The sequence below is a fragment of the Thunnus albacares genome, chromosome 11, assembly GCF_914725855.1.
Source record: "Thunnus albacares chromosome 11, fThuAlb1.1, whole genome shotgun sequence".
NCBI classification, from domain to species: domain Eukaryota; kingdom Metazoa; phylum Chordata; class Actinopteri; order Scombriformes; family Scombridae; genus Thunnus; species Thunnus albacares.
The window spans coordinates 17,812,103-17,836,133 of record NC_058116.1 but is presented as its reverse complement, the minus strand read 5'-3'; the positions used below and the strand labels follow the sequence as shown (position 1 = coordinate 17,836,133).

Sequence of the window (24,031 nt, the reverse complement as noted above, 5' to 3'; positions counted from 1 at the left end):
CTGAAGCCTCATATAAGCTTCAGATCAACTTTTAAATACATTTTTGCACTAAGTGATTGTGTGGACACACAGTGGATTTTGGCCCCCGTCACTTACATTGAAAGTGCATTTGATGAGGAACTTTTAACAGCCAGTATGAAAAGGAGGAATAATTACAGCAAGGAAAACCTCTTACTGTGTTTATATTGACCCCGACTGTTGTTTTAAGACAGACTTGAAAAATTGTGAACCTGTCCTTTAAGGCAAATTAATTAAATTAAACTGCATTGTTTTCTTTACGTCTGATACATTATATTTATATCCATATGTGTGCAATTGAATGGAAAATTACTTCAGTATAAATAAATAAATGAAGAAATACAGAAATAAATACATGTAAAAATACCAGAAATAGCCTAAGTAAAAGCTGATGTATGGTAATTTTGAAATAAATTCAAGACATTCATTTAATTATGTCCAAAATGTATTAATTTATTTATTTATACTATAGTCATTTTTTCTCCTCCATAATTGGCGGGTTTCTTCTGGTATGATTGGCGTAATAAAACCTGTCGAAATTAATCCTCCGTGTTGTACGTGCGGTTGTCAGTTTTCCTCCTTGTGACCTCAGGGTTTGACGAGCGGGAGGGGTTTGTTTTAAAACAAGTACTAAAACAGAGACAGGAAGTCGCCGGACGGTGCGGGACTATAGAACAAACGCTCCCTGTACTTACGGAGCTCTCTTCTGGACGGGGAGGAGTCAAACCCCGGGGTAGAGTGTCTGTGGGCGGACTGAGGGCTCATCCCGCTGCCAACGAGGAAACGACCTCTGGATCAAACTGGAGTTACGAAACAAACCACTTTTTCTTGCTTGTTAACGGACAGTTTTTACATTTTCTCCAAGTTTAGTTGTTGCTAGGTGACGGGGTCAAAATGTCCTCGATGGACCTGGAGAAGCTGAAGATGACGGGGGCTGGTCGGGCCATAGCAGTGCTGACCAGCGGTGGAGATGCACAAGGTGAATCAAAAACACCCTCAAAGTTGACTTTATAATACAGGTAGTAGCCTTTAAGTACAAATCTAGATATTAATATAAGTTTCTGCAATCAATATTAACATACGCAGGTAATAACAACAGTTTGAACTGAAAACTGACTGACAGTCTCAGCAAAATGTCAGTTGGACAGCTGTGTAACCTTCAGATGTGTGGATCACACTTGACACTTTACTGGTAACGTTACATTTTCTGGTACAGGAAATAAAACCTCCACACCAGACTCTACAACTCAGAACAAACAAATCATACATCAAAACAATGCAACAAAAAAGGTTGTGTAGCCCATAGGCTGCATGCATTAAAAAAAATTAAAATATGTTTGAGAGTCTGGATTGTGATTACAGTCTCCATAGAGCGTTTTTTAAATATTAATTATCTATTACTGGGCAATGGCACCTTTGCCCAGTAAGAGATAATTAAGTAATTTCCACCAGACTGTTTGATTTCGTCATGCAAGGCGATGGTGCAACAGCTTGTGTGAAATGCAATGGTGGAAGAAGTATTCAGATCCTTTACTGTGGTAAAAGTACCAATACAGCAATGTAAAAATACTCCATAACAAATAAAAGTCCTGCATGAGAAATCCTATTTAAGTAAAAATACATTAATATTAGCAGCAAAATGTAGTTAAAGTATTGCAGTAATAGTAGTGGTTTGGTCCTTCTGACTGATATATTATTATATATGACATCATTAGATTATTAATACTGAAGCATTAGTGTTAGAGCAGCATGTTACTGTTGTAGCTGCTGGGGGTGAAGCTAGTTCGAACTACTTTATATACAGTTAGCTAGTTTAGTCCAGTGGTTCCCAACCTAGGGGTCGGGCCCCTCCAAAGGGTCTCTCACTTAACTCTCACTTAAATTAGAGAGGCTTATCGAAATAAGCCAGGCTATCCTGTTAGCCAGCCTGATGGAACACCCCCCTGGTTTCATCTTTAACAGTGTGGTGTGTTTGAAAAGCTTGTTATATTATCCATTGTGTCAAATCATATGAAAAGTAACTAAAGCTGCCAAATAAATGAGTAGAAAGTACAATATTTCCCTCTGAAATGTAGTGGAGTGAAGTATAAAGTAGCATCAAATGGAAATACTCAAGTAAAATACAAGTACCTTAAAACTGTACTGAAGTACAGTACTTGAGTAAATGTATTTAGTTACTTTCCACCGCTGGTGAAATGATATGAGAATCAGACCTGTAAAGTTTAACAATTAGTTGATTAGTCGATCAACAGAAAATTAATGTGCTACTATTTTGATAATCAATTAATCATTCATTTCTCAAGCAAAAATGCTAAAACATTTGCTGGTTGCAGCTCCTCGAATGTGAGGATTTGAAGCTTTTCTGTGTCGTACATGATAGAAAACTAAATCTCTTTGGATTTTGGACTCAAAACAAGACATGCGAGGATGTCACCGTGAGCTCTAAGAAATAATAACATGACATTTTATAGACAAAATGATTAATTGAGAAAATAATTGTCATATTAATCAATAATGAAAATAATAATTTGTGGCAGTGTTAGGATAATCCGTTTTTGTTTGCTATCATTGCAAACTGAATATCTTTGGGATTTGGACTGTTGGTCAGACAAAACATTTGAAGACATCACCTTGACCCCTGGGAAATTGTGATGGACTCTTTTTTTCCATTTCCTGATATTTTATTGACTGACTGAATCAATAATGAAAATAATCGTTAGTTGCAGCCATATAGACCAGAATCTAATCTATATGTGTTCACTTGTCCTTGGTTCAGGGATGAATGCTGCTGTGCGAGCTGTGACCCGAATGGGCATCTATGTGGGGGCCAAGGTCTACCTTATTTATGAGGTAAACAAGCTGCTTCATCCAGTTTATATTGAACATATATCTTATATGGTGAGGTGTTCAACCTTGTTTGAGTGAGGTCAGCCCATGTAGGAGTTGGAATAGCATTTGGACGTGTGGATGCATGCTGATTTTTAACATTTTCACAATCTGGAAATTACTTTTTAGGGCTACCAGGGCCTGGTGGATGGAGGAGATAACATCAAACTGGCACACTGGCACAGTGTGACCAACATCATCCAACTGGTAGGTTATAAAATGAAGTCATCTGTCACTGTTGATAGCAGTGGTAAAGATAACTATAATCAGCCTTTTTGTTACAGCAGATATGTTGACTGGTCATTGCAGGAAAAGCGCAGGTGTTACCAATCACATTAACAATGGCTCTGCTCTATTCAAGTGTCCCAGTAAGTCATGACAGTGAGTCAGCACGCACAATACCAGGACCCTGAAACTGAAGAACTCAGCCATCATTAATGTTATTAATTACACCTGTCATGTGTTATGTCAAAATGTCTTCTGTGAGGCTCATAGTGTCCCTGAAAGATGTTAGCTGATGTTAACTGTATTATGATTTAGAGTTTTTGTTGTTTCTATCTGGTTCTTAAACCTTTATCTCTCTTTCTTTTCTATGGTTTTAATAGGAGTTTTATTATTTCATCCATCTCCTCTCATCTCTTCTCTCCCTGCCTGTCTAAAAAAGGTTATAACCTGGTAAGGGGCCTTGCTGCATGTGCTTTGGTCATCATTAAGCCTTAGGTGTTAAACAAGCAGCAAGTTGCACTAATAATGAGAAAAGTATAACAATCACACTGCCCATTTGGCATTCGTTGTCTTGAATTAATGCAGCAAATGTGTGGAAGGGCATGTGCTATTCTTTCTGAAGCAAACTGGTTGTTTTTTTATTGTTTTGTTTAACCTACATCATAGTATTGTGTATCCTGAGATGTCCAGGTTCTTCATTAATAGTAGTTTCCAACCTTTTTTTTGCTTATGAACCCTCTATACAAAGCTGTGTCTCTCGCAGGGTTCATGTCTATGAATTTTAAGCAGTTCAATCAAAGTGATTTTCCCCTTTCAGACTGTTTCATTTGAATAATCTTTAGAGAAAAGTCTCAGAAGTAAACCTAATTTTCTGTAGCAGACTGTTTTTTAAATTATATGCTCATAGGGCTAGTTGATATGGCCAAAAAACTATGATACATTCCTTTTTCAAGCTTGGGGTCTGTTTTAATTAATTTTTGTTTGCCTGCAAAGTGCAAGATTATAACATCATATTTTTAGATAGTTGTGCAGAATAATAAAAGCACCTGCACCATCATTATGCATAAAATACAGGTTAACCCACACAGGTTTCAACTAAGCAGAGCACATTTAATAATGCGTTTCAGCACAGACAGAGCAGAGAAGTCAGCTCACTAATGAATCTCCTGCTTTTTTTTGTCTGTTTTTCATGACAAAACATCAGCCTGATATCTGCAGACTGCTGCTAGTGTGTACACGGCACGCAGGGACAAACTGAACAAAGTAGAATCTGGAAACTGTTCAGTCGACTCCCAGCGCTTCAGCTCTGATAACCAGAGATAATGCCTTGTCAACAAACACAACTCAAAAGCACAGATCCGGTTGCAGAGTCATTTTTAGTCTGTCCTTCTCGGAGAGATGACTATTAAATTCCTTGTGAGATAGCCAGAGACAGCTATGCACCCAAACACACGACAGTAACTATGTAACAGGTGTGCATGTAGTGTAACTATTCACATCACTGTTTACAGGACTGTTGTGTCTCAAAACCAGCCATCTTTGTTACTAAACTGACTAAAAATAAACTTTTTGTGTATATTTTAATAACTTGATTTTCCTGATTTAGACATTTCACACATCATGCAATAACAAAAAATGGAATTAATCACATTAATTTGATATATCATCCAGCCCTATTTTTTTGTGACCACTTGTGAGAGCCACTACCCATAAGTTGGGAACCACTGCTGTATATCTATCTAGCTGAGAATGATTGCAGTTCACAAAATGCATCAAAAATTTGTCTCAAGGGAGAACTTGTTCTGTTTCCCAATATCTGAAACTTCCATCTCAGATAACTAATGTATCTAATATTAACATCAGGATCTGTGATTTAGTGTGAGATTACAGTGTCCCATTTGTCTTGAATTGGATTCTGACTTGTTATATGACTTATCCGCGGCAGGGTGGGACTGTGATCGGTAGCGCTCGATGCAAGTCCTTCATGACCCGTGAAGGCAGGCTCTCCGCTGCTTTCAACCTGGTGAAAAGAGGTATCACCAACCTGTGTGTGTGTGGTGGAGATGGCAGCCTCACCGGAGCCAACATCTTCCGCAGCGAGTGGAGCGGTCTGCTGGCCGAGCTCGTACAAAAAGGTAAGGTGCTCTCAAGAAAGTGTTGTCAATCCACCTTTCAGATGATTTCAGTCATTTTCTAAAAAACCCAATGTGGAATGAAACTCCCTTTAGGTTCATTTTTGTATTTCAGCTCCTAAAAATCCATAAAAACACCTCTGCACAATTCAACAGAGGTTAAGCTTACATGGGTATATAAAAGCAATCAAAAAAAGTCTATGGTTCACTAAGTCCTCATTGAAATTTCTGTTTGCTTGTACAGCATTTATTCAGCTTAGTTTGGTGTGTATTGCAGTATTTTCTACAACATTGTGCCACTTTCAGGAAGGATCACAGACACTCTGGCAAAGCAGCATAGCCACCTTAACATCGTGGGGCTTGTGGGCTCCATAGACAACGACTTCTGCGGCACTGACATGACCATTGGAGCAGACTCTGCGTTGCACCGCATCATGGAGATAATTGATGCTATCATGACCACTGCAATAAGGTCAGACACTGTATGATATTGAACAGTAAGGCAGCTGGTGTTTCATCACAGCGACAGATGGAAGTAATATTTATTTGTTCAGTAATTCTTACTGAATTATAGAATATGGGAGTATAAAGGGAATACTGGAGATAGAAAGGAAGGCAAACAGCCAAAAATTACAACTCATCTATTCAAGTCTGCTGGCGTGATTTTTATGATCTTGTCCAGACTTGCTCGTTTGCAGAGTCAACATGCCACTGCTCTACAGCATACAATCTGAAAATGCTGTTTATATGCTGACATACTTCCTGAAAAAGCTTATACACTTGTTTCAATATAACTGTTGTGTACCTCCTACAGCCACCAGCGTACCTTTGTTCTGGAGGTCATGGGGCGCCACTGTGGGTGAGTAACACTTTGGCCCGTTTTGCTCTCCCTTGTACTCTTCCATTGAATTAAACAAATTATTGTTATATTACTCCAGGTATCTGGCACTGGTGTCAGCACTTGCATCTGGCGCAGAATGGCTCTTTATTCCAGAGGCCCCTCCTCAGGAGGGCTGGGAGGACCGTATGTGCTCCCGTCTAGAGGGGGTAAGACTAATCCAGACTCTATGTTAGCTCCAGGCATATATATTTGATGTTAAATAACAGGAGCACACCTGTTTTGCAGCTCAGTATGAGAAATATAGAAATTAATTTGTGTATTAAAGGAACATAGGAGGCTGAATTGACTCTCCTCAGATACTTTTAAAGTATTTTTGTGTGTACTGACTTATTGGCTAATATCTGTTTACTTCCAGAGCCGCACTAAGGGGTCCAGACTCAACATTATAATTGTTGCAGAAGGAGCTATTGACATAAATGGAAAGCCAATCTCTTCAAATTACGTAAAAGATGTAAGTTTAAGGATTTAAGGCCTGGGGATGAGGCCTGTCTGTCTACCAATAGGTAGTTTGTGTGGATGTTGAAATAAAATATAATTCAAATGTTTGACAGCCATAAACTGGCAAAAATAGCTCAGTGTTTAAACGTCTGTAGTAAAGGAAGAATACACCTCTGCTCCAGCATCAGTTGAGAATGTATCGATCATGCCAATGAATTGATTATGTGTGCCATGTATTGTATGATTCATTGCTTCACCTATTATTTGTCTTACCCCTACGAGGCACATATGAAGGATAGATTATTGTTTGTTGGTAAAATGTCCAAGACAGATTTTGTCTTAATTATTTGTGCAAGTCTCTGCTGTGTATTTCCACTAAGTGACAAACCCATAATGTGTCTCTGAAGCTGGTGGTAAAGAGGTTGGGTTATGATACCAGAGTGACCGTGCTTGGCCACGTTCAGCGAGGAGGAACTCCCTCAGCGTTTGACAGAATACTGGTGAGTTGGACAACATAAATATTATTATGTTATATCTATTTCAGCAACAATCACTAACTGCATTATGTCATGAAAATAATATGTGGTGGTTCTAGATATTAATTGCATCAACTGCAAAACTGTATCACCAAAAAGATCACCGACATGGCCTATGATAGTGAAAATCTCTTTTTAAAATTTTTTTTTTTTTATTTTACTGTTTGTGTAAAGCGTCTTTGAATATCTTGAAAACTATTTATAAATACAATTTACTATATTATTCGAAGAAGAATGTGTATATAGAGTTGGAGGTGATATTTCCTAAGTCCAAGTTGCATTAATGTATCCTCTGTTTGTGTTTGTGTCTCTCTCTTTGTATCTGTGCTTGTGTCTTCAGAGCAGTAAGTTAGGTGTGGAGGCAGTGGTTGCCCTGATGGAGGCGTCTCCGGACACCCCGGCCTGTGTCATCGGCCTGTCAGGTAACCAGCCTGTCCGTCTGCCCCTCATGGAGTGTGTGGAGATGGTGAGTCGCTCTCCTCTCTTCTATGATTGATATTCATGAACATACCCATAAACAGCAGAGTGGTTTGCTAACCTCGTCTGGGCACCACCTCCTAGACGTAACCTTGAATGTCCGGAGAAAAAAAGTTAAAGTTTGAATTTAATTCTCAATTTGGTCAATTAATCAGTCTCATAACCATAAGTTCTTCTCCTGACAGTGAAGTTTATTCACTGTTGCTCAAAGAATACAACCGACCACTTTTAGGATAAATGAAGACATTTATTAATAGCTAAATGTCTTGGGGATATACGATAAAGCATAAGATAATAAATAAGAAGAATAATAAGGCCTATAAATGATAATAAAAAATGATAATCTAATTATTTATTGAATTGAATTATTTATTAATTTTTTAATTTCAATAAATTTGCACTTGTTTCAACTTGTTTCACTAAAACTTGTTTCAATAAAAAATGAAATATGCCCATACTTGGTTGAAAAACAAATAAAAAAGACATCTTAAGAATTTCTCTCGAGTTCTGGAGACCAGCTCAAAGAGAAATCACTTTGAGGCTGTTTTATAAGTTTGGACTAGTTTGAATATACAATTTCTTTGTTTCATGGACTTTTATGGTGTGGTTTGACTTCGACTTGAGATGGCAAAAGACTTTCTTACGCTGGAAATTAAGTTATGAGTTTTAATTGCAAAATTCACACTTTAGAGTCACGAGAGTTATGTACATTCATTTCCTAATAAGTCAGTTCTTCTATCAACACATCAAACATTAACCTTCATATTAGCACTTCATGATGTCTAGACATCCAACCTTAATTGAATCAACTTTCTCAAACGATCTACACTGAAATAAATAATAACATTACATAACTTACATAATGATAAGACATTTAATTTACGTGAAATTGAGGTTTGACTCAGATTTGCAGGGAGACTCCAGAGGCCTGTACTACGAAGCAGGATTTGCGGTTAGCGAGGTAACTTCAGGTTTAACTCTGAGTTTTCAGTTTTCCTATGACAGTGGTTCACGTCTTACTTGGGTACATCACCATGGTAACTTATGCTGAACAGCTTAACTGCTCCGGAGCAGGTTAACATCAGAGGATCGGGTCACAACGAGTGAACCAGTGTTTCTACATCTTCTTATTCTGTTGTATGGTTACAGGCTGTCATTTACGTTTCACTTCGTTGAATATGAGTTTTTGCTGTCTCTTAAACAGAAGTTTTCCACAGGTACTTGGTATCACCGTTTCATCTCATACCATGAAGTACTTCATTCATGGTTCTGATTATGTCGCTCTTAATGAACAACCCCGCCTCTTTTACATGAACGTGCTCGTAGCTGGATAGGAAAACCCCGGGTTGACTGAGTTAGATGATAATCAGCTTCGTAGTACTGGTTATGTAGACAGCCAATGTTAGGCTCAGTGAAGCCAGACAATGAAAAGATATCCTGAGTATGTTGAACTTACTTAGTAGTACAGGCGTCAGGAATGTGAGTTAGAGGTTATGGTTCTGGTCTGGTAAGATAAGAGGCCCAAAAGAGTGAAGTTTTCTGTCCATGTTTACTGTTTACTCCTCGCTCAAATGACCCCAGAGATCCTTTATTCTTTTAGTTCAGGCCACAATTCAGATATTGTTTAGAAATGGTTTCTTAGGAGGTCTGTTTAATCTCCATTTTGTCACAGTGTTTAAATTTTGGGGTAATGTCCTGATAACAGACACCCACTTGGCAAAGAGGTCAGTTCAGAGTCCAGGGATGAGGGATTTTCCATGTCTCTCAGTTTGAAATTAAAGAAAGGCTGTTTTATCCATGAATCATCCAAGATGTCCTCCACCATAATTTGCAGACTAAGTTGGTGCAGCGGGCCATGAATGAGAAGAGGTTTGATGAGGCTGTCAAACTGCGTGGAGGGTGAGAGCGAAGATGTATTCATGTATATTAAATAGTTATATTATATAATTTATATCCAATTATGCAAAACTGTTGATATACAGTCTGTCAACTCATTTTTGTAAGTGAAAAAACGAAACCAGAGATAAAAATAATTATTTTCTTGCAGGAGTTTTGAGAACAACTGGAACATCTACAAGCTTCTTGCCCTCGAGAAGCCCGCTCAGACTGCGGTGAGTCTCCCAGTAACACAAACACACACGTGCACACACATGTTGTGTTAGCAAATATCACATATGCCAGAATACAAAGGTTAAACTCAGTTAGTGCTCAGTTATGTCTGACTCTTCTTCCCTCAGAGCAACTTCTCTTTGGCTATTCTGAATGTGGGAGCTCCAGCTGCAGGCATGAATGCAGCAGTGAGGTCTGCTGTGAGATTAGCACGCGCTCACGGACACAAGGTCTACGCTGTCAGTGATGGCTTTCAAGGGCTCGCTGATGGAGTGGTGAGGCCTTCTTCTAGATTTCAGCAACAAGTAACCAGAATGAAACTATGAAAAAACTGACACCTGTCTGTTTGCAGGTGTCTGAGATGGAATGGCACACTGTGGCAGGATGGACGGGCCAAGGGGGCTCACTGCTGGGGACAAAACGGTGAGCAGCAGGACCCTTTCATTATATTGACATAAACGGATTTAACTAATCTTTAAGTCCCCCTCCACTCAAAAATGTGTTTCTTTTTCATGTTCCTTCAGTTGCATGTTTGAGCTTCACTGTGCAGAATGATGTATGTGATGACATTAGAAGTTTTCACATTCATCTGCTGAAGGGGGAATGTTTCTCTGTGCTCATCTCAAATTTCAGTTAAAGGAGGGCTTGTAAAAGCATGATTTGTAACAACTAGTTTGGAGCCAACTTTAGAAATGAACAAGATGCATATTCATAGATTTGGGATTTTTCAATGAGGGTAAAGGAGTAGATGTCATTTTAAGGATTTTATGTATTATTTAAAGCTTTTCTATTCTAACTAGTGCAAGTTGGTTTCCAAAAACTTTGGTTCCTACACTTGCAGCTTGTCTTTTGTTAGACCCAAAAGATATCTTTGTGATATTGTTTAAAAACAGGGATAACACATCCACACAGCTGGCCAATCACAGCATGAAGTGAAGAATCTCGGATCGTTGGTTTTGGAAAATTACAGAAATGGTATACAGCTCTCCTTAATCCGAAAGGTGTGGGGGGAGGGGGTTTCTGAAGATATTCGACCATCTGACAAGCCCTTCTGACAGAGTATACTTTCCTCTTAAAAGCCCACATCCATTGTAAACATAAGCTTTTTGTTAACAATAATCTGCAACTCTAAGCTGAGACACCAATATTATATTGTTTAAGAATTTTTCTCAGACTTGACTCAGCTTTTTTTCCAGAGCCACAGGAGACATTACACAGCTGTTTTCACAGGCTGTCTAGGTCTCTGTGTGACCAGTACATTGACATATAAAATTGGTGGAGTGCTCCTTTTTAGTGATTTTTTAAATATCTGTCTTTTTTCAGAACCCTTCCAAGCAAATGCATGGAGAAGATCGTAGGCACCATCAACAAGTTGAACATCTCAGCTCTGCTTGTAATTGGGGGGTTTGAGGTAGAGTGGAGCCTTTAATTCCTTAATTCATAGTGTCAATGTTACATCAGAGTGGTCTTCATTTTACCTCTGCGTGACTTTCAAAGGCGTACGAAGGTGTGCTGCAGCTGTTTGAAGCCCGGAGTCGCTATGATGAGCTCTGCATCCCCATGTGTGTCATCCCTGCTACCATCAGCAACAACGTTCCTGGAACTGACTTCAGCCTAGGAGCAGACACCGCTGTCAATGCTGCCATGGAGGTAACGCTGAGCAGATGGCACATTTACAGTGCGACTTTGATGTTTCAGGATTAATATAAATAGAGACCAAACCACGTCAGAAAACATCACATCTTATTACAGGCTGCTGTGTCACCGAGATAGACTTTGAACTCTGCATGCTTGCTCAAAACAGAGGTGACAGTGAGCATTATCTGTGTGCTCTGAGGAGAAGGCGATGGAGGCAGCCAGCACCTTTTCACACGGCAATTTCAATTTCCTCCTCAGGGTTGTGACAAGATTAAGCAGTCTGCCACTGGGACCAAGAGACGTGTGTTTGTGGTGGAAACTATGGGTGGGTTCTGCGGCTATCTGGCATCCAGCACTGGTATAGCTGTGGGTGCCGATGCAGCCTACATCTTTGAAGACCCCGTCAACATCCATGACCTGAGGGTAAGACCAACAAATAAAAAATACACTCTGCTGTTTCTCATCTTTTTTCTCTCATGTTCTGCAGGTTGATCTTTAATTATCTGGCCTTTTCACAGACCAATGTGGAACATTTAAAAGAAAAAATGAAGAAGGACATCCAGCGTGGTCTAGTGCTGAGGTACATTCATTCACACAGAGAATTTCACACACCAGTTGTAGCAGCTATCTATGTTCCATCTCTGGGTGTGCAAATGTGAATCTAAATATTTGAGTTCAGCAAAACAAATTCAAATTGACATCCACTTCTATATACAGTAGGCTAACACTCAAAAGTTTGGACACACCCACTCATTGAAGGGTTTTTCTTTATATTTACTATTTTCTACATTGTAGAACAATACTTAAGACATCAAAACTATGAAATAACACATATAGAATCATGTGGTAATCAAAAAAGTGTTAAACAAACCAAAATATCTTTCATATTTTAGATTCCTTAAAGTAGCCACTGTTTGTCTTGATGACAACTTTGCATACTATTGGCAAGATCATAACCAGCTTCATGAGGTAGCAGTAGAAAACCATTCCAGGTTATTACTGCATGAAGCTGGCTGAGAGAATAGTGTGCAAAGCTTTCATCTAGGTAATAGGTGGCTACTTTGAATCTAAAATATGAAAGATATTTTGGTTTGTTTAACACTTTTTTGTACTACATAATTCCATATGTGTTATTTTATAGTTTTGATGTCTTCAGTATTGCTCCACAATGTAGAAAATATTAAAAATAGAGAAAAACCCCTGGAAAAGCTTTTGACTGGTACTGTATATGGAACATATGACACTGTATATATGAAATACTGTCAAATTTGTTTTATTCTTTATTGATCACATTCTTTGTCATAACAGGAATGAAAAATGCCACGAACACTACACTACAGATTTCATCCATAAGCTGTATTCATCAGAGGGGAAGGGCATTTTTGACTGTAGAGTCAATGTGTTGGGACACCTCCAGCAGGTATGAACCAACCATCCACTGTGTCAAATAACCGTTTAGCAGCCTTCAATAGTGAGTGACTAAACAAAGAGAGGTGACCGAGTCTTGCAACATGCTGGAATTTATATTCAGTGTGTTTTCTTGTTCTAGGGAGGGGCACCTTCTCCCTTTGATAGGAATTTCGGCACCAAGTTGGGTGTGAAGGCTATGCAGTGGATTTCTGAGAGATTGACTGAAAACTTCCGCCAAGGTAGAGTTATAAAGTCATAGTTGACACTGAGAAATTGGTCAGAAACTTGATGTCAAGCAACCATGTAACGATTACACTGTTTTCCCCCCATCAGGCCGGGTGTTTGCCAACTCACCAGACACGGCATGTGTGCTTGGCCTTAACAGGAAGGTCATCTCATTCATCCCTGTCACTGAACTGAAGGCTGTGACTGATTTTCAGTAAGCTGTGCAAAAATACCAACTTTCTATTTTTTGTCAAATAGCATTATTATTCAGTCTAAACAATGTGTGACAATATGTATTGTGTTTTTGTAGGCACCGGATGCCCAAAGTCCAATGGTGGTTTGACCTGCGGCAGATTCTGAAAATGTTGGCCAAGTACCAAACCAGCTTCTGCGAATATGTCCCAGGAGAGATTGAACATGTGACTCGTCAGTCCCTCAGCATTGACTCAGGGTTCTAGACTCTTCTCTAAACTGCATATTCGGCACTTTTAAACCCTTATTTGTCCATCCTTGATGTTTCCACACACATTTTCAAAATGTTTTTTAATCATTTACAGGATTGAAGACTTTTAAAGCCAGCATTGATCTCAGCCTGTTGTCACAGTCTCAGTAGCTGTATTTACAAAATGTAAAGATGTACTGCAAGTATTCATGTATGGAATGAGACATTCAATACACAGATTTTTACTATTTCTTGTGCCAAAGTGCAAGTAAACCTTAGTATAGAGTCAAATCACTGCCATGGAAAGACAATCAGGTGTACAAAGAAGCAACAATTTAATTGATTTACTACAGAAAAATATTATGTAAAGCAGATTGTATGTGATATGTAATGTGTGTGTAATAATATGTAATGGTTTGGTACAGAATCACATACATAGAAGGCCTATAAAGAGATTTTTGCCTTTAACTGAACATGAGCCTAAAGTAAAAGAAAGGTGTATATCAGTGTTGTAACAAGCTTCTTATTAGCTACAAGTGAGAACTACTAAATTTTGGAGCCCCTGAATTTTAACGCACTTTTATGTTTAATAAAAGTTGGGGTGCTCCAGTGGTTGACTGAGATACTCTCCTGACACTTACTGTGAGGATTTTCTATTTTTTTTTAAACACAGTGCTTCTGTCAATAATCAATGCAAAATGAATAGTAATTCACTATATATAGATATATGCATTTACTTACACTATGTGACAAACTTCACATCTAATGTACTTACAATAGGGAAATCTTTAAGGGAATATATACATTGTTTATTATTTTTAGACCAATGCTAGAGCTTCAATAAAACGTATTCAACAATGATATTGTTAGAAATGTGTTCTTACTAGTGTGAATAAATAGTGAAATGTGATATTAAGATACATAGACAAATGAATAGCCACCAATTCACAGAACTAAAAAAATGCATTTGGAAAAGTCACATCTGGCAAATTTCACTTAGATTTTTAGAACTGCTGAAGTAGATGTTTTATAATGAAGTTAAACTATGAAATCTAAACTTCAGTTCAACATGAGAACAACTAAAGGGACTAAATCATGAACTTTCAGATGTTTCCCTTAAAACTCTCAAAAGTTGAATGAAAATGGAAACTCATCGCTGGTGTTTTCTCTGTTGGTGGTCTGAGGGCTCTTGGAGCTAAAGGTAAACTGGAAGTCTTCACTCTGCTCTGGTTGGTCAAACAGGAAGTCAGGGCCTGCAAAGTTACATACATACCTTAAGTCCAAAGCAGGTAAGGCACATCACATAAATGTAGATTTGATTTGATGTTTACCGCTTGATTTTGACTCCATCATTTTCTGAAAAGAGATAACAGAGTTTGGTGTTTTTGTTTTAGTTCATACTGAATGAAAAAGTTGTGTTAGAGGAAAAATGCAGTACCTTCTCACTGAAAAAAGAGCTGGTGAATGGGAAGGATGAGTCCTGCAAAGAAACTTCCAGGTAAGTCCAAAACTAAAGAGTCAGTGATTTCTGTCACATAGCTTTTATTTTGCTCACTCCTCACCTCCTCCTGTGAAGAGCCCATATCAAACCCAAATCCAGAGAAGCCCGGCGTGCTAGGACCAGAGTTCAGAGCAAACAGGAAAGCTGGAGATTTGGTATCGGAGGTCCCTTGATGAGGGGAACAACCAGGGCTAATGCTGAAGCCAACACATTGAAACATGCGTTAGTTCTTAGCAGCAGGCTTAACAGTTATTCACAGTGACAGACAAATTGGATGAAACCTTACTTAAATGGGAATGTTGAGGTTGAAGGCACAGTTTTCACTGTTGCAGGGGAAGACTGAATTTCTTGAGATGATGACTGACAAAAAGCAGTGAGTCTCTCATTGTCCTCTTTGCTTGGTGCCTGCTCTTCCTCTGCAGCTACTCTTTCCTCCATCTCTTCCTCTACTGCTTCCTCTACCTCTGATATAGCGGACCGCTTTTCCTATGCAGGAAACACCTTGAGTATAACTCATATGCAACAGGAGAAATAGGAAACCTCTAGAAATGGCATTTACAGTGTAGACCATAATGACACTGTACCACTATTTGTTACAATCAGGGACAACAGCTGTTAAATAAATAAACATCTCTTAACAGACAAACTGTCATTAGTTACTCAGAAGCTTTTTCATTGACTGTCTTATCTTAATAGAAAGTAGTTCTCAATGAATCCTCAGCAACCTAAGATTGTTTCTGGAAAGAGACATTGATATAATTCAACGATGCTGTGAGAGCCACTAATGAAAGATCACTGTCTCAGTGGTGAAGATCTTAAACTTTACCAGATTAAACTGAAACTAAAGTTTTTGTAAGACTCTAGACTAGATACCAGCATGAGTAATAAGAGGAAAAAGGTTTTTGGTAAATTTGGCAAACTGACACTTTTTAGGTTCAGCCTGAATGTAGTTGACAAGACCTGCTTTCCTGGTCCAGTTTCCTGCTCCTGCTCCTCAGCTTGCATCTCATCTGGCCGACTTTGCTCTAAAGAAATATTTTGCCCATGGGTTTTGATGGAACATAAACATCCAAACACAAAAAACTGCATCTAGTGAGCAAAGTGTTTAAAATTAACTAAAATACATATCAGACTTCCCTCTACTTACCATCTGGCTGTTGATATGACCACATGTATTGCTCATTGCTTGCTTTTTCTGGGGAATTACTACAGGTGAGTGCATCCTGAGCCTTGTTTTCATCATGAACTTCTTCAGCATTTGCCTCTACAGCTGTTGTATCACCATTCTGCCAAATCTGTTCAAGTTTAAGAGAGCGGCTGTTTATAACAGGACCATCTTCAACATGGTTTTTATTCTGTATTTCATGATTGGTAGAATTTCATCATCTTTTAAATGCCATTAACTTTGACTGATTGTATCCCAGTACCTTAGTCTGGTTGAGATGCAGAGAGGAGATGTCAATGGAAGAGTCATTGTCATCCTCTGTCTGAGGATCTAAATCTTCCTCTGGTTCTGTTACAGGCTGCTGGCCAGAAACACTAGAAGTAAAAATGAACTCAATCAGAGTAAAATGGAGCTTTTCTGGAGGCGATGTGTCATTATTCTTTTTTATCTACACGATTAACTAACGATACCTGTCTGGGAGTGTCTCAGTGGAAGAAGAATTGATTGCTGGACCTGGTCAGACAGAGATTCAATTAACTGTGAAAGAGCTGTAAAACATTTCAGCTCCACCAGAGCAAGTTATGATGATGTAAAGGGTTTATTACCAGTGAGATTTTCCAGCTCCATCTGTTTCATTGTTATTTGATCATCACAAGCCTTGATCCTAAACTCGATCTCCTCTTTCTCGGCATGCAGCATGAGGAGTTTCTGAGCAAGAGGATTTTGGCAATAATGATCTTTATGGGACTGGAATATAGTCCTGTATCTTGAAATCCTCTCTTCGTAGATTTCCCTTGTTGGGTTGCAGATGAAGAATAATACAGCTGTGTTTATTAATGTACACAATAAAATATCAATCATAATTTAACACCAAAGCTAAGTGAACCCACATGTCTTGGTTGTAGCTGGCTTTTGCGCTCTCCAGTTCTGCTTTCAGTGTATGTTCATACTGAAGAAGCAGGCTGTTAGTCGCCTTCATGCTAAAGTTACATGAATGACAAGCAGTAATCTGTGAATATCCACACTAACTGCACTCTTAATGTTTTTACCCAGTCATCTTTTTTTTTACACTGTCATACCTTTTTGCATTTGCTTTATTGTGGTTGCCAGTGCTCTGCTTCACCCTGATTTCTTCCTCAAGTTTCTTGATACTTGTTTGGACTGTTTCAATGTAAGACCTTCTCTTTGCAATGTCAGCTCTGCAAACTGTTGACAAACATATAGACACTTGAGGTGCACCATTTAACACAACTACATTTTATGTTAACATATTAGAAAACATTAATCACTGCTAAAGGATAAATTGATTTGTTCAAGTCTGTCTCAAAACAAGTCAGGTGCCCAAATTAACTGAAAAGGTTTTCCTTGGTGTAATCATTCCTCCTGTTCATACTGGCTATTAAAAGATCCCATTCAAATGCACTTTCAATGTAAGTGATGGGGGCCAAAATGCACAGTGCTTCCACACAGTCATTTTGTGCAAAGAATGTATTTAAAAGTTTATCTGAAGCTTATATGAGGCTTCAGCAGTCTGGGTTAGTCATATCAAGTGGGTATCTGCTACATTTACAATCTTTTTGGCATCAAATTCCCTCTTTGTGTTTCCTTGGACAGTGTTTCCCTGTTGAGCTGCAGTGGACATATAGTAACAAAAAAAGGGACTTTGGCACTAAAAAGACTATAATGTTGAAAGATGTCTACTTGATTTGACTAATTTGGACAGATGACGTTTCATATTACCTTCATATAAACTTTTTTTAAAAATTCGCAAGGAGAATTGTGGATTTTGGCATCTGACTATTGTTTTAAGACAGACTTGAAAAAATATGAACCTGTCCTTTAAAGCCACTGCCATACAATGTCTAATTTTGTATAACTAGCTAAATGAAGAAGAATAACTTTTTAGACATAATCACCTGTAATTTGTTGGTTGATTTCATTCTTCTTTTGGGAAAGCTCACGAGTTTGAAGAACTGTAAAATACAAAAAGAAAAACAAACAAACAAAAACAACAACAACAAAACAAAACAAAGTAAAACAGTTATATAAAAAAGCAGCTATGCAGCTAATGGTTAGCATTATCTTGCAAGCCAAGCAAACATCAAATGACAAGAAAACTACAACTATTTACTTAAAATAAATTATAAAACTGAGCTTACCAAGCTGAAAAAGGAAGCTGTCGATTTTACTGAGTGAAAATTGGTCGTTCATTTTTACACCAGCCTAATGTTAATCACATTAAAGCGAGCATAAGTCTTCTTAGTCCTCTCACTATCAAGTTGCCGTTGTCTCGGTGTCAACGGTTCAGACGTTACGTGTGAAGGACGATCATAACTTTAATCAGCTCGGTGATAGGTGGATATTCATGTTATAACTTATTTTAATTCAGAGACCCACGATATAACTTTGCTTTAGCTTTTAAATGTCAGGTTGCACTTGCAACAGTTTGAAAATACTTATTTGAGACATATTTCAGTAATATTCACTAAGCCTGCAGTTAAGAACTGTTAACAGTAGCTGACGGTAACATTAGATTTACGAAACTCTCACGAGCCGCTTCTAAATATTCTCGTCTCGCTGTTTTATGATGTGACAATACTGTGGTTAAGGTCTGGTTAGATTAAGGCACAAAAAACAATTGGTTTTGGTTCGGGAAAGATCATGGTTTGGATTTAAATGATCACTTGAAACGTGGTGAGTGCATAGGGTGAGGGTTGAAGTTGGTTAAAGTTTATTTCTTTGCAAATCTCGCGATAGTTTAGCAAATACAGGGTTACCATCTAGACACGACCCCAACTGCACTGTTTGTACTTTGGGCAAAATGTTTTACGGTAGCCATGGTAACAATGTGGTTAAACTGTGACCTTACCATGATTTGGCAACTTTAACACATTTCTTACATTATTTAGCTCATGATATATATTTATACCAAAGTTTATTTGTTATTTACTTTATCAACAGCAAGACATGTCGCGGTAGTAACGTTATATAAATAGTGCAATGTCATAACAGTTACGGAAGTTGAGTTCATATCATCAGAGATGTGTGCATATTTTATAAATTCTGAAACAATATCTGTATTTTATAATATATGTGTAGGTTTGTGTTTTCTCTGTGACAGATGTGCTTTTACGTCATGACGGCAGCGTTAGAGGGGCGGGTTTAGTGATATTCTGGAAATCATTTTGCGTAACGCATCTGTATGGGTCAAAACACTGCGCTGTGATGTGCAGGGCTGCTGCAATGTACCAGACAAATTTGCCGATTTATATTCACACAGTGTAATTTATCTACTCGGTGCTCTTCCAGCCTATTCAAGGTAAGACTAGATTTCTATTGCAGTTTTAGTAACAGTACATGTTGTTCGCCGGCTGCCAGACAAAAGAGAGGACATGGGTGGGATTTAAATGGGAGGGGATCAGCTGTCTGAAGAATGGGTGGCATTGTCGATTTCAACGCCTCTCATCAAATGATGCATTCTTTTGGAAAATTACCACAATCCGTCACTGAATCGTGTAGATTGTCTTGTATGTTTTTGCAATAGAAATATGCCGATTGTGTTCAAACACTGAGCTCGCAGCGCATCCACCGAGTGTCGGCTCACTCGCATGGAAAGCAGAGACGACCCCCAACCCCCCTATCTGATCAAATGTATCGAGCTTTTTGTTATATTTTCTAGTGCGATTTGTTCACTGACTGCTCAGATGCCTCATGCAGTTTCTTACCATGATAATGTGACATTTAGTATATTTTATCAGTCAACACCAGCACATACACAAATAGGCTACTATGCAGAATCTAGGCCAGGATCACTGTACATAGAGGATTAAATTATTGTGACTTTAAAGGGTAAACCCACTTTTTCTAATGTTTTTTCTCTCCACCCCCTCCTCCCTCTGTCTCTATGTGTGTGTGTGTATGCCTTTATCACATGGCATTCAGCCAGAAATCCTCCTTGGATTTAAAAAACACAATGAGTGGACACAGTTTGTTGTGCTCAGGATTTCACCATTAGTCTCCATATATAACCCATCAAAAAGTAACAGAGAGTCAGAGTTTATTTGGTCAGGTGAGAGTATGGCCCAGGTAGAGGAGCCTCAAACTGAAGGAGAGGGAAGCCCTCAGATGATCTCCTTAAGATCAGACATATCAGGGAACCATGTCGACGATGGAGAAGTTGGACCCTCCATCAGGAGGAAGAGGAGGAAGAAGAAAGACCCGCGCCCGGAGTCCATTATTGTTTACCGCTCTGAAACGGAGAGGGCGCCGGGAGAGGAGCAGGGTGGTGAGGAGGGTGCAGAGAGGAGCGCTGAGGAGGGAGCTAAATTCCTCTGCACACCCACAGGCGAAGGTGAGAGGAGAGTCAGATTCTTTTAAAATCATGAAGCCACATGTCAGTTATTATTACTGAAGCATACATGAGTAATAATAACAGGCGCACCATGCAATTCTCACCATGAAAATCCACTACATATGAACAAAAATAGAGGATTATAGTGAGGTGTCATCAATATGGGTATGCATTTCATCACATGCAATACTTTTAAACAGAACAAAAAGCAAGATTATATTTTTCTTAACCACATTTCTACATTAAGTCCTTGCTTGTTTCTATTTGAGCTGCTGCTGTCCTATTTCAAATGTCTCCATGGTCTCCCTGTGATTAGTTAGTGTAGTTAACCACCAAAAAAAACAGGATAAACAAGAAAGGGGAATCTACTTCTGTTGTCTGGTTAAATATCTTATGTCATATTATCTCTTAACAGGTGGAGGCTGGAACCTTCCTCCAGACAGCCGCTACGTGACTCTGACAGGCACCATCACCCGGGGCAAGAAGAAGGGTCAGGTGGTGGACATACACGTCACTTTGACAGAGAAGGAACTCAGAGACCTGGCCAGGTCAAAGGAACGTCTTGATGCAGAGTGTGAGGCAGGGGAGGGCTATAAGCGCCCCTGCGGCTTCGGTGTGTGCCAGGGACCCCACGTTGTCCTGTGGAGCATCTCCTGTTTCCCTGTGGTTTTCCTCCTCTCCTTCATCACCTCCTTCTACTACGGCACACTCACCTGGTACAATGTCTTCCTGGTTTACAATGAGGAGCGGACGTTCTGGCACAAGATTACAATATGCCCCTTCCTCATCATCTTCTACCCCATGCTCATCATGCCCATGGCGCTGTCTCTGGCGCTGTACTCGGCTGTGGTGCAGGTGTCATGGGCCTTCAGCGAGTGGTGGCAGGCGGTGAGAGACTTGGAGAAAGGCTTCTGTGGCTGGGCCTGTGGGAAGCTGGGTCTTGAAGACTGTTCCCCCTACAGCATAGTGGAGCTGCTTGATTCTGATACAGTTTCTGGCACTCTGCAGAGCAAAGCCCCCAGTGAACACGCCCAGACATCATCGGTGTGAAGTAGGGTGACACTGAGGTCTTGTGATGTAGGCCTTGAGTCGAAGGAGTGGTGATATGACAAACAAATGCAAGTCATGTCACAGGAGAATATTTTAAAGCTGCATCACTGTACATTTTTCTGAAAATGACAACTTGTCAAACACTGCCTGAACTGTCCTTGAAATGCTGAACTATTACTACAAACATTGTAAACCATTGTTGGATTCAAATTATGCCTCTGTGCATGGGAGTAGTGAAGTTGGGTCATTTTTTTTTTGCAACTTACAGGTTTTTTTTACGGTTGTCACAGCTCCCCTCAGACCACTAAATGACCACCAATAATTATGGAACTGCACTCCCACTCAAACACCTTTTGATACATACAGGCCTTGATTCCTAAGGTTTGGATAAACTAACAGTGGACACTGATAACACACATTACTGGAGTTTCACTTCATCTGTAAATATCTGTAACTAAATGTGATCACTGATCATCAGAAGTAGCGTTCTTTTCAAAGGCATCACTGTCTTGTATATGAAGTCATCACAATCACCCAATGAAGTTATACAAAGCCTACACAAAGGGTTCACCTCATATGTGTCCCATTAAAGGGGGTTAATGCTTATGCAAACAAGTTTTTGTATTTGTAAGTAATTTGTGTAATTAATAAGTGTCAAAAAAGCCAATAAAACATGAAAACTTCCACGGAGAGGTGAATACTTTTTGTAGGCACTGTATTTGAGCAGAGGCTGGATTACCAACTGCACCATGCCACCAGACACACAACTGCCCCAGAGATGCCCTTTTTTAAACTGTGTGCCAATTAGTTTGTGGAAATGTATGTAAACTGCAAATTTTATCGGGAATTAAGCTCAATATCAGCTGAAACAAAAGGCACCTTAAGGTCGGTAATGTCTTGTGGAGAGGCTCTGTGTCAACATCAGGTTTTTAAATACCTTTATTATTCCAGATAATATTGAGCTCACATGGTGCATATTCATAAATAGATTTGTGTTTCATCAAATCACCAAAAACAAACCGAAGCACAGAAGATTTAGGTGCTAGGAAGAATCCCAGCATTAGAGCACTTGTTGGTTTCTGGGCCTCTACGGTAAATACAAGCTGTCATGTGTAGTCTCCTGCGTGCTCCGTACTTGACGGGTACTTGGAAGCGACATGGGAGAGGAAGGGTGGTCGGCCCACAGCTATTTTTTTGCCTATATGGCCCCACGAGCAGGTTAATCCAGCCATGATTTAAGCCATAGTCAGTACAAGCTGACAAATGTCAAGTTCTCATTTGTTTATGGCACTATCAACACAGATGTCTTTGATATTAACTACACATCTTCACAATCTTGGTACACACAGGAGTAAAATGAAGTTTTCTGTAATTTTCCACCTGAGAATTCCTGTTACATTTTCCATACAGTCATATGTTTAATGTTGATTTAATTTATTTTTAATATTTAAGTCTGCATCTGAAATTGTTGTAGCTAGGTGTTTTATACTCTGGCACTTTGAAGTAAATGTATTACAAACAGTTATTATTAACTGCTTGAAATACATAGCTGATGTGGTTGATGAGGTTTACAGATTAGATGGTTTAAATATTTGGTGATTGAAATATTTATGGCTGGGTAAAGTAATTCAGTTATATTTTCATAAAGGCATGGCTCTGTGGTTGTGAATTATGTCTGTATGGGACATTTTCTTGCATTCCACATTACATGTTGTGAACCTACAGTAAATACAGGCAAAGTAAAGGAATACACAAATGAAATAAAGTGTACATCATTACATGGCAATTATGTGATCATTTTTAAATCTATATAGTGGTATGAATTTGTTTTGTGTTGTTATACAGCAATGCACCGCAGGTCACTGTTTTCTGCCTGGTTCCACACACTCTTAAGACGTCGGCATACATCCCTGCAGGGTGCACACAGATGCGGATGGCTCTCTGAGTAGTTCTGGGTGCATTGAAATCTGATTATTGGCACCCTGGTGTTACACTGGGACGATTACTGTCCATATGCAAGGTCAGCAGTGTGTGTTGAAGAAAAGCACTGTCATGGTCAGCACATATTCACCAACTGTTTTACTGTCCAATTTTTGTTAAAACAAGGCCAAAAAACACAGAACATAGTCTCTGGGTCTCATAGAGTTTTTTTCTGATTTAAAAGATAAACAAAAGAAAATCAAAAAAACATGGTGGATATTTTATTGGCTGATTCCAATATTGTTTGACTCTTTAACATAATCAAATGTGACTACTTTTAATCCAAAGAAAGTATCGAGTATATCCCCACCAGAACTGTATTCCTGGCAAATGTGGAGAAGGCTTTGAAACAACATATAACAATAATAATACTGACTTTACTTATATATAGCAATTTTCTGAACAAAGTTATAAAGTGCTTAACAGTAAAAACAACAGTAAATAGTAATTAGATTAAGCAGATTCCGAAAATAAAACGGGCCGGTAACTAAATGAAATATTTACAATCGGAATCATCATTTGTATGTTTACGCACACAAAGAATTTC

At 38.9% G+C, this 24,031-nt stretch overlaps 3 protein-coding genes across 8 annotated transcripts; 2 read left to right on the top strand and 1 right to left on the bottom strand.

The window, feature by feature from the left end:
• The first annotated feature begins 718 nt into the window (after positions 1 to 718).
• pfkla (phosphofructokinase, liver a) lies at positions 719 to 14,298 on the top strand. Of its 3 annotated transcripts, XM_044365551.1 has the most exons (22): positions 719 to 997; positions 2,795 to 2,868; positions 3,034 to 3,111; positions 5,075 to 5,264; positions 5,568 to 5,733; positions 6,076 to 6,120; positions 6,200 to 6,308; positions 6,518 to 6,613; positions 7,008 to 7,100; positions 7,477 to 7,602; positions 9,448 to 9,512; positions 9,661 to 9,724; positions 9,851 to 9,997; positions 10,075 to 10,145; positions 11,046 to 11,133; positions 11,220 to 11,372; positions 11,619 to 11,783; positions 11,879 to 11,940; positions 12,669 to 12,780; positions 12,910 to 13,009; positions 13,104 to 13,209; positions 13,306 to 14,298. In XM_044365551.1, the coding sequence occupies exons 1-22, from the start codon at positions 913 to 915 to the stop codon at positions 13,451 to 13,453; spliced, it is 2,343 nt and encodes a 780-aa protein (XP_044221486.1). In that variant the 5' UTR covers positions 719 to 912; the 3' UTR covers positions 13,454 to 14,298. The 3 variants fall into 3 exon arrangements, with proteins under 3 accessions (XP_044221486.1, XP_044221488.1, XP_044221489.1); XM_044365553.1 differs by lacking the exons at positions 719 to 997; positions 2,795 to 2,868 and adding an exon at positions 3,569 to 3,579 and having other exon boundaries at positions 3,032 to 3,111; XM_044365554.1 differs by lacking the exons at positions 719 to 997; positions 2,795 to 2,868; positions 3,034 to 3,111 and adding an exon at positions 3,559 to 3,579.
• Positions 13,749 to 18,617, bottom strand: LOC122992028 (protein SIX6OS1). Of its 3 annotated transcripts, none has more exons than XM_044365555.1 (14): positions 18,263 to 18,613; positions 18,020 to 18,076; positions 17,183 to 17,309; positions 16,994 to 17,083; positions 16,709 to 16,896; positions 16,574 to 16,616; positions 16,366 to 16,477; positions 16,086 to 16,233; positions 15,863 to 15,963; positions 15,225 to 15,424; positions 15,000 to 15,135; positions 14,876 to 14,917; positions 14,769 to 14,793; positions 13,749 to 14,690 (listed from the first exon to the last, which is right to left on the bottom strand). In XM_044365555.1, the coding sequence occupies exons 1-14, from the start codon at positions 18,312 to 18,314 to the stop codon at positions 14,563 to 14,565; spliced, it is 1,449 nt and encodes a 482-aa protein (XP_044221490.1). In that variant the 5' UTR covers positions 18,315 to 18,613; the 3' UTR covers positions 13,749 to 14,562. The 3 variants fall into 3 exon arrangements, with proteins under 3 accessions (XP_044221490.1, XP_044221491.1, XP_044221492.1); XM_044365556.1 differs by having other exon boundaries at positions 15,899 to 15,963; positions 18,263 to 18,610; XM_044365557.1 differs by lacking the exon at positions 16,994 to 17,083 and having other exon boundaries at positions 18,263 to 18,617.
• Positions 18,618 to 18,929: 312 nt separating this feature from the next.
• On the top strand, positions 18,930 to 23,282 carry tmem169b (transmembrane protein 169b). 2 transcript variants are annotated; one of them, XM_044365559.1, is made up of 3 exons: positions 18,930 to 19,422; positions 20,050 to 20,454; positions 20,870 to 23,282. In XM_044365559.1, exons 2-3 carry the CDS (start codon positions 20,181 to 20,183, stop codon positions 21,502 to 21,504), a joined length of 909 nt encoding a protein of 302 aa, XP_044221494.1. In that variant the 5' UTR covers positions 18,930 to 19,422; positions 20,050 to 20,180; the 3' UTR covers positions 21,505 to 23,282. The 2 variants fall into 2 exon arrangements, with proteins under 2 accessions (XP_044221494.1, XP_044221493.1); XM_044365558.1 differs by having other exon boundaries at positions 20,046 to 20,454.
• The last annotated feature ends 749 nt before the right edge of the window (positions 23,283 to 24,031 follow it).

Bases quoted from the DNA above. Each gene is read 5' to 3' on its own strand.
- tmem169b (XM_044365559.1), top strand. From the start codon at position 20,181: ATGGCCCAGGTAGAGGAGCCTCAAACTGAAGGAGAGGGAAGCCCTCAG. The intron at 20,455-20,869 runs GTGAGAGGAGAG...ATCTCTTAACAG, and splicing joins CTGCACACCCACAGGCGAAG to GTGGAGGCTGGAACCTTCCT.
- LOC122992028 (XM_044365555.1), bottom strand. From the start codon at position 18,314: ATGAACGACCAATTTTCACTCAGTAAAATCGACAGCTTCCTTTTTCAG. The intron at 17,310-18,019 runs GTGATTATGTCT...GTTTGTCAACAG, and splicing joins AATCAACCAACAAATTACAG to TTTGCAGAGCTGACATTGCA. The intron at 15,425-15,862 runs GTCAGTTTGCCA...TTTCCTGCATAG, and splicing joins TCAGGCTGAACCTAAAAAGT to GAAAAGCGGTCCGCTATATC.
- pfkla (XM_044365551.1), top strand. From the start codon at position 913: ATGTCCTCGATGGACCTGGAGAAGCTGAAGATGACGGGGGCTGGTCGG. The intron at 6,309-6,517 runs GTAAGACTAATC...GTTTACTTCCAG, and splicing joins TGTGCTCCCGTCTAGAGGGG to AGCCGCACTAAGGGGTCCAG. The intron at 9,725-9,850 runs GTGAGTCTCCCA...TTCTTCCCTCAG, and splicing joins AGAAGCCCGCTCAGACTGCG to AGCAACTTCTCTTTGGCTAT.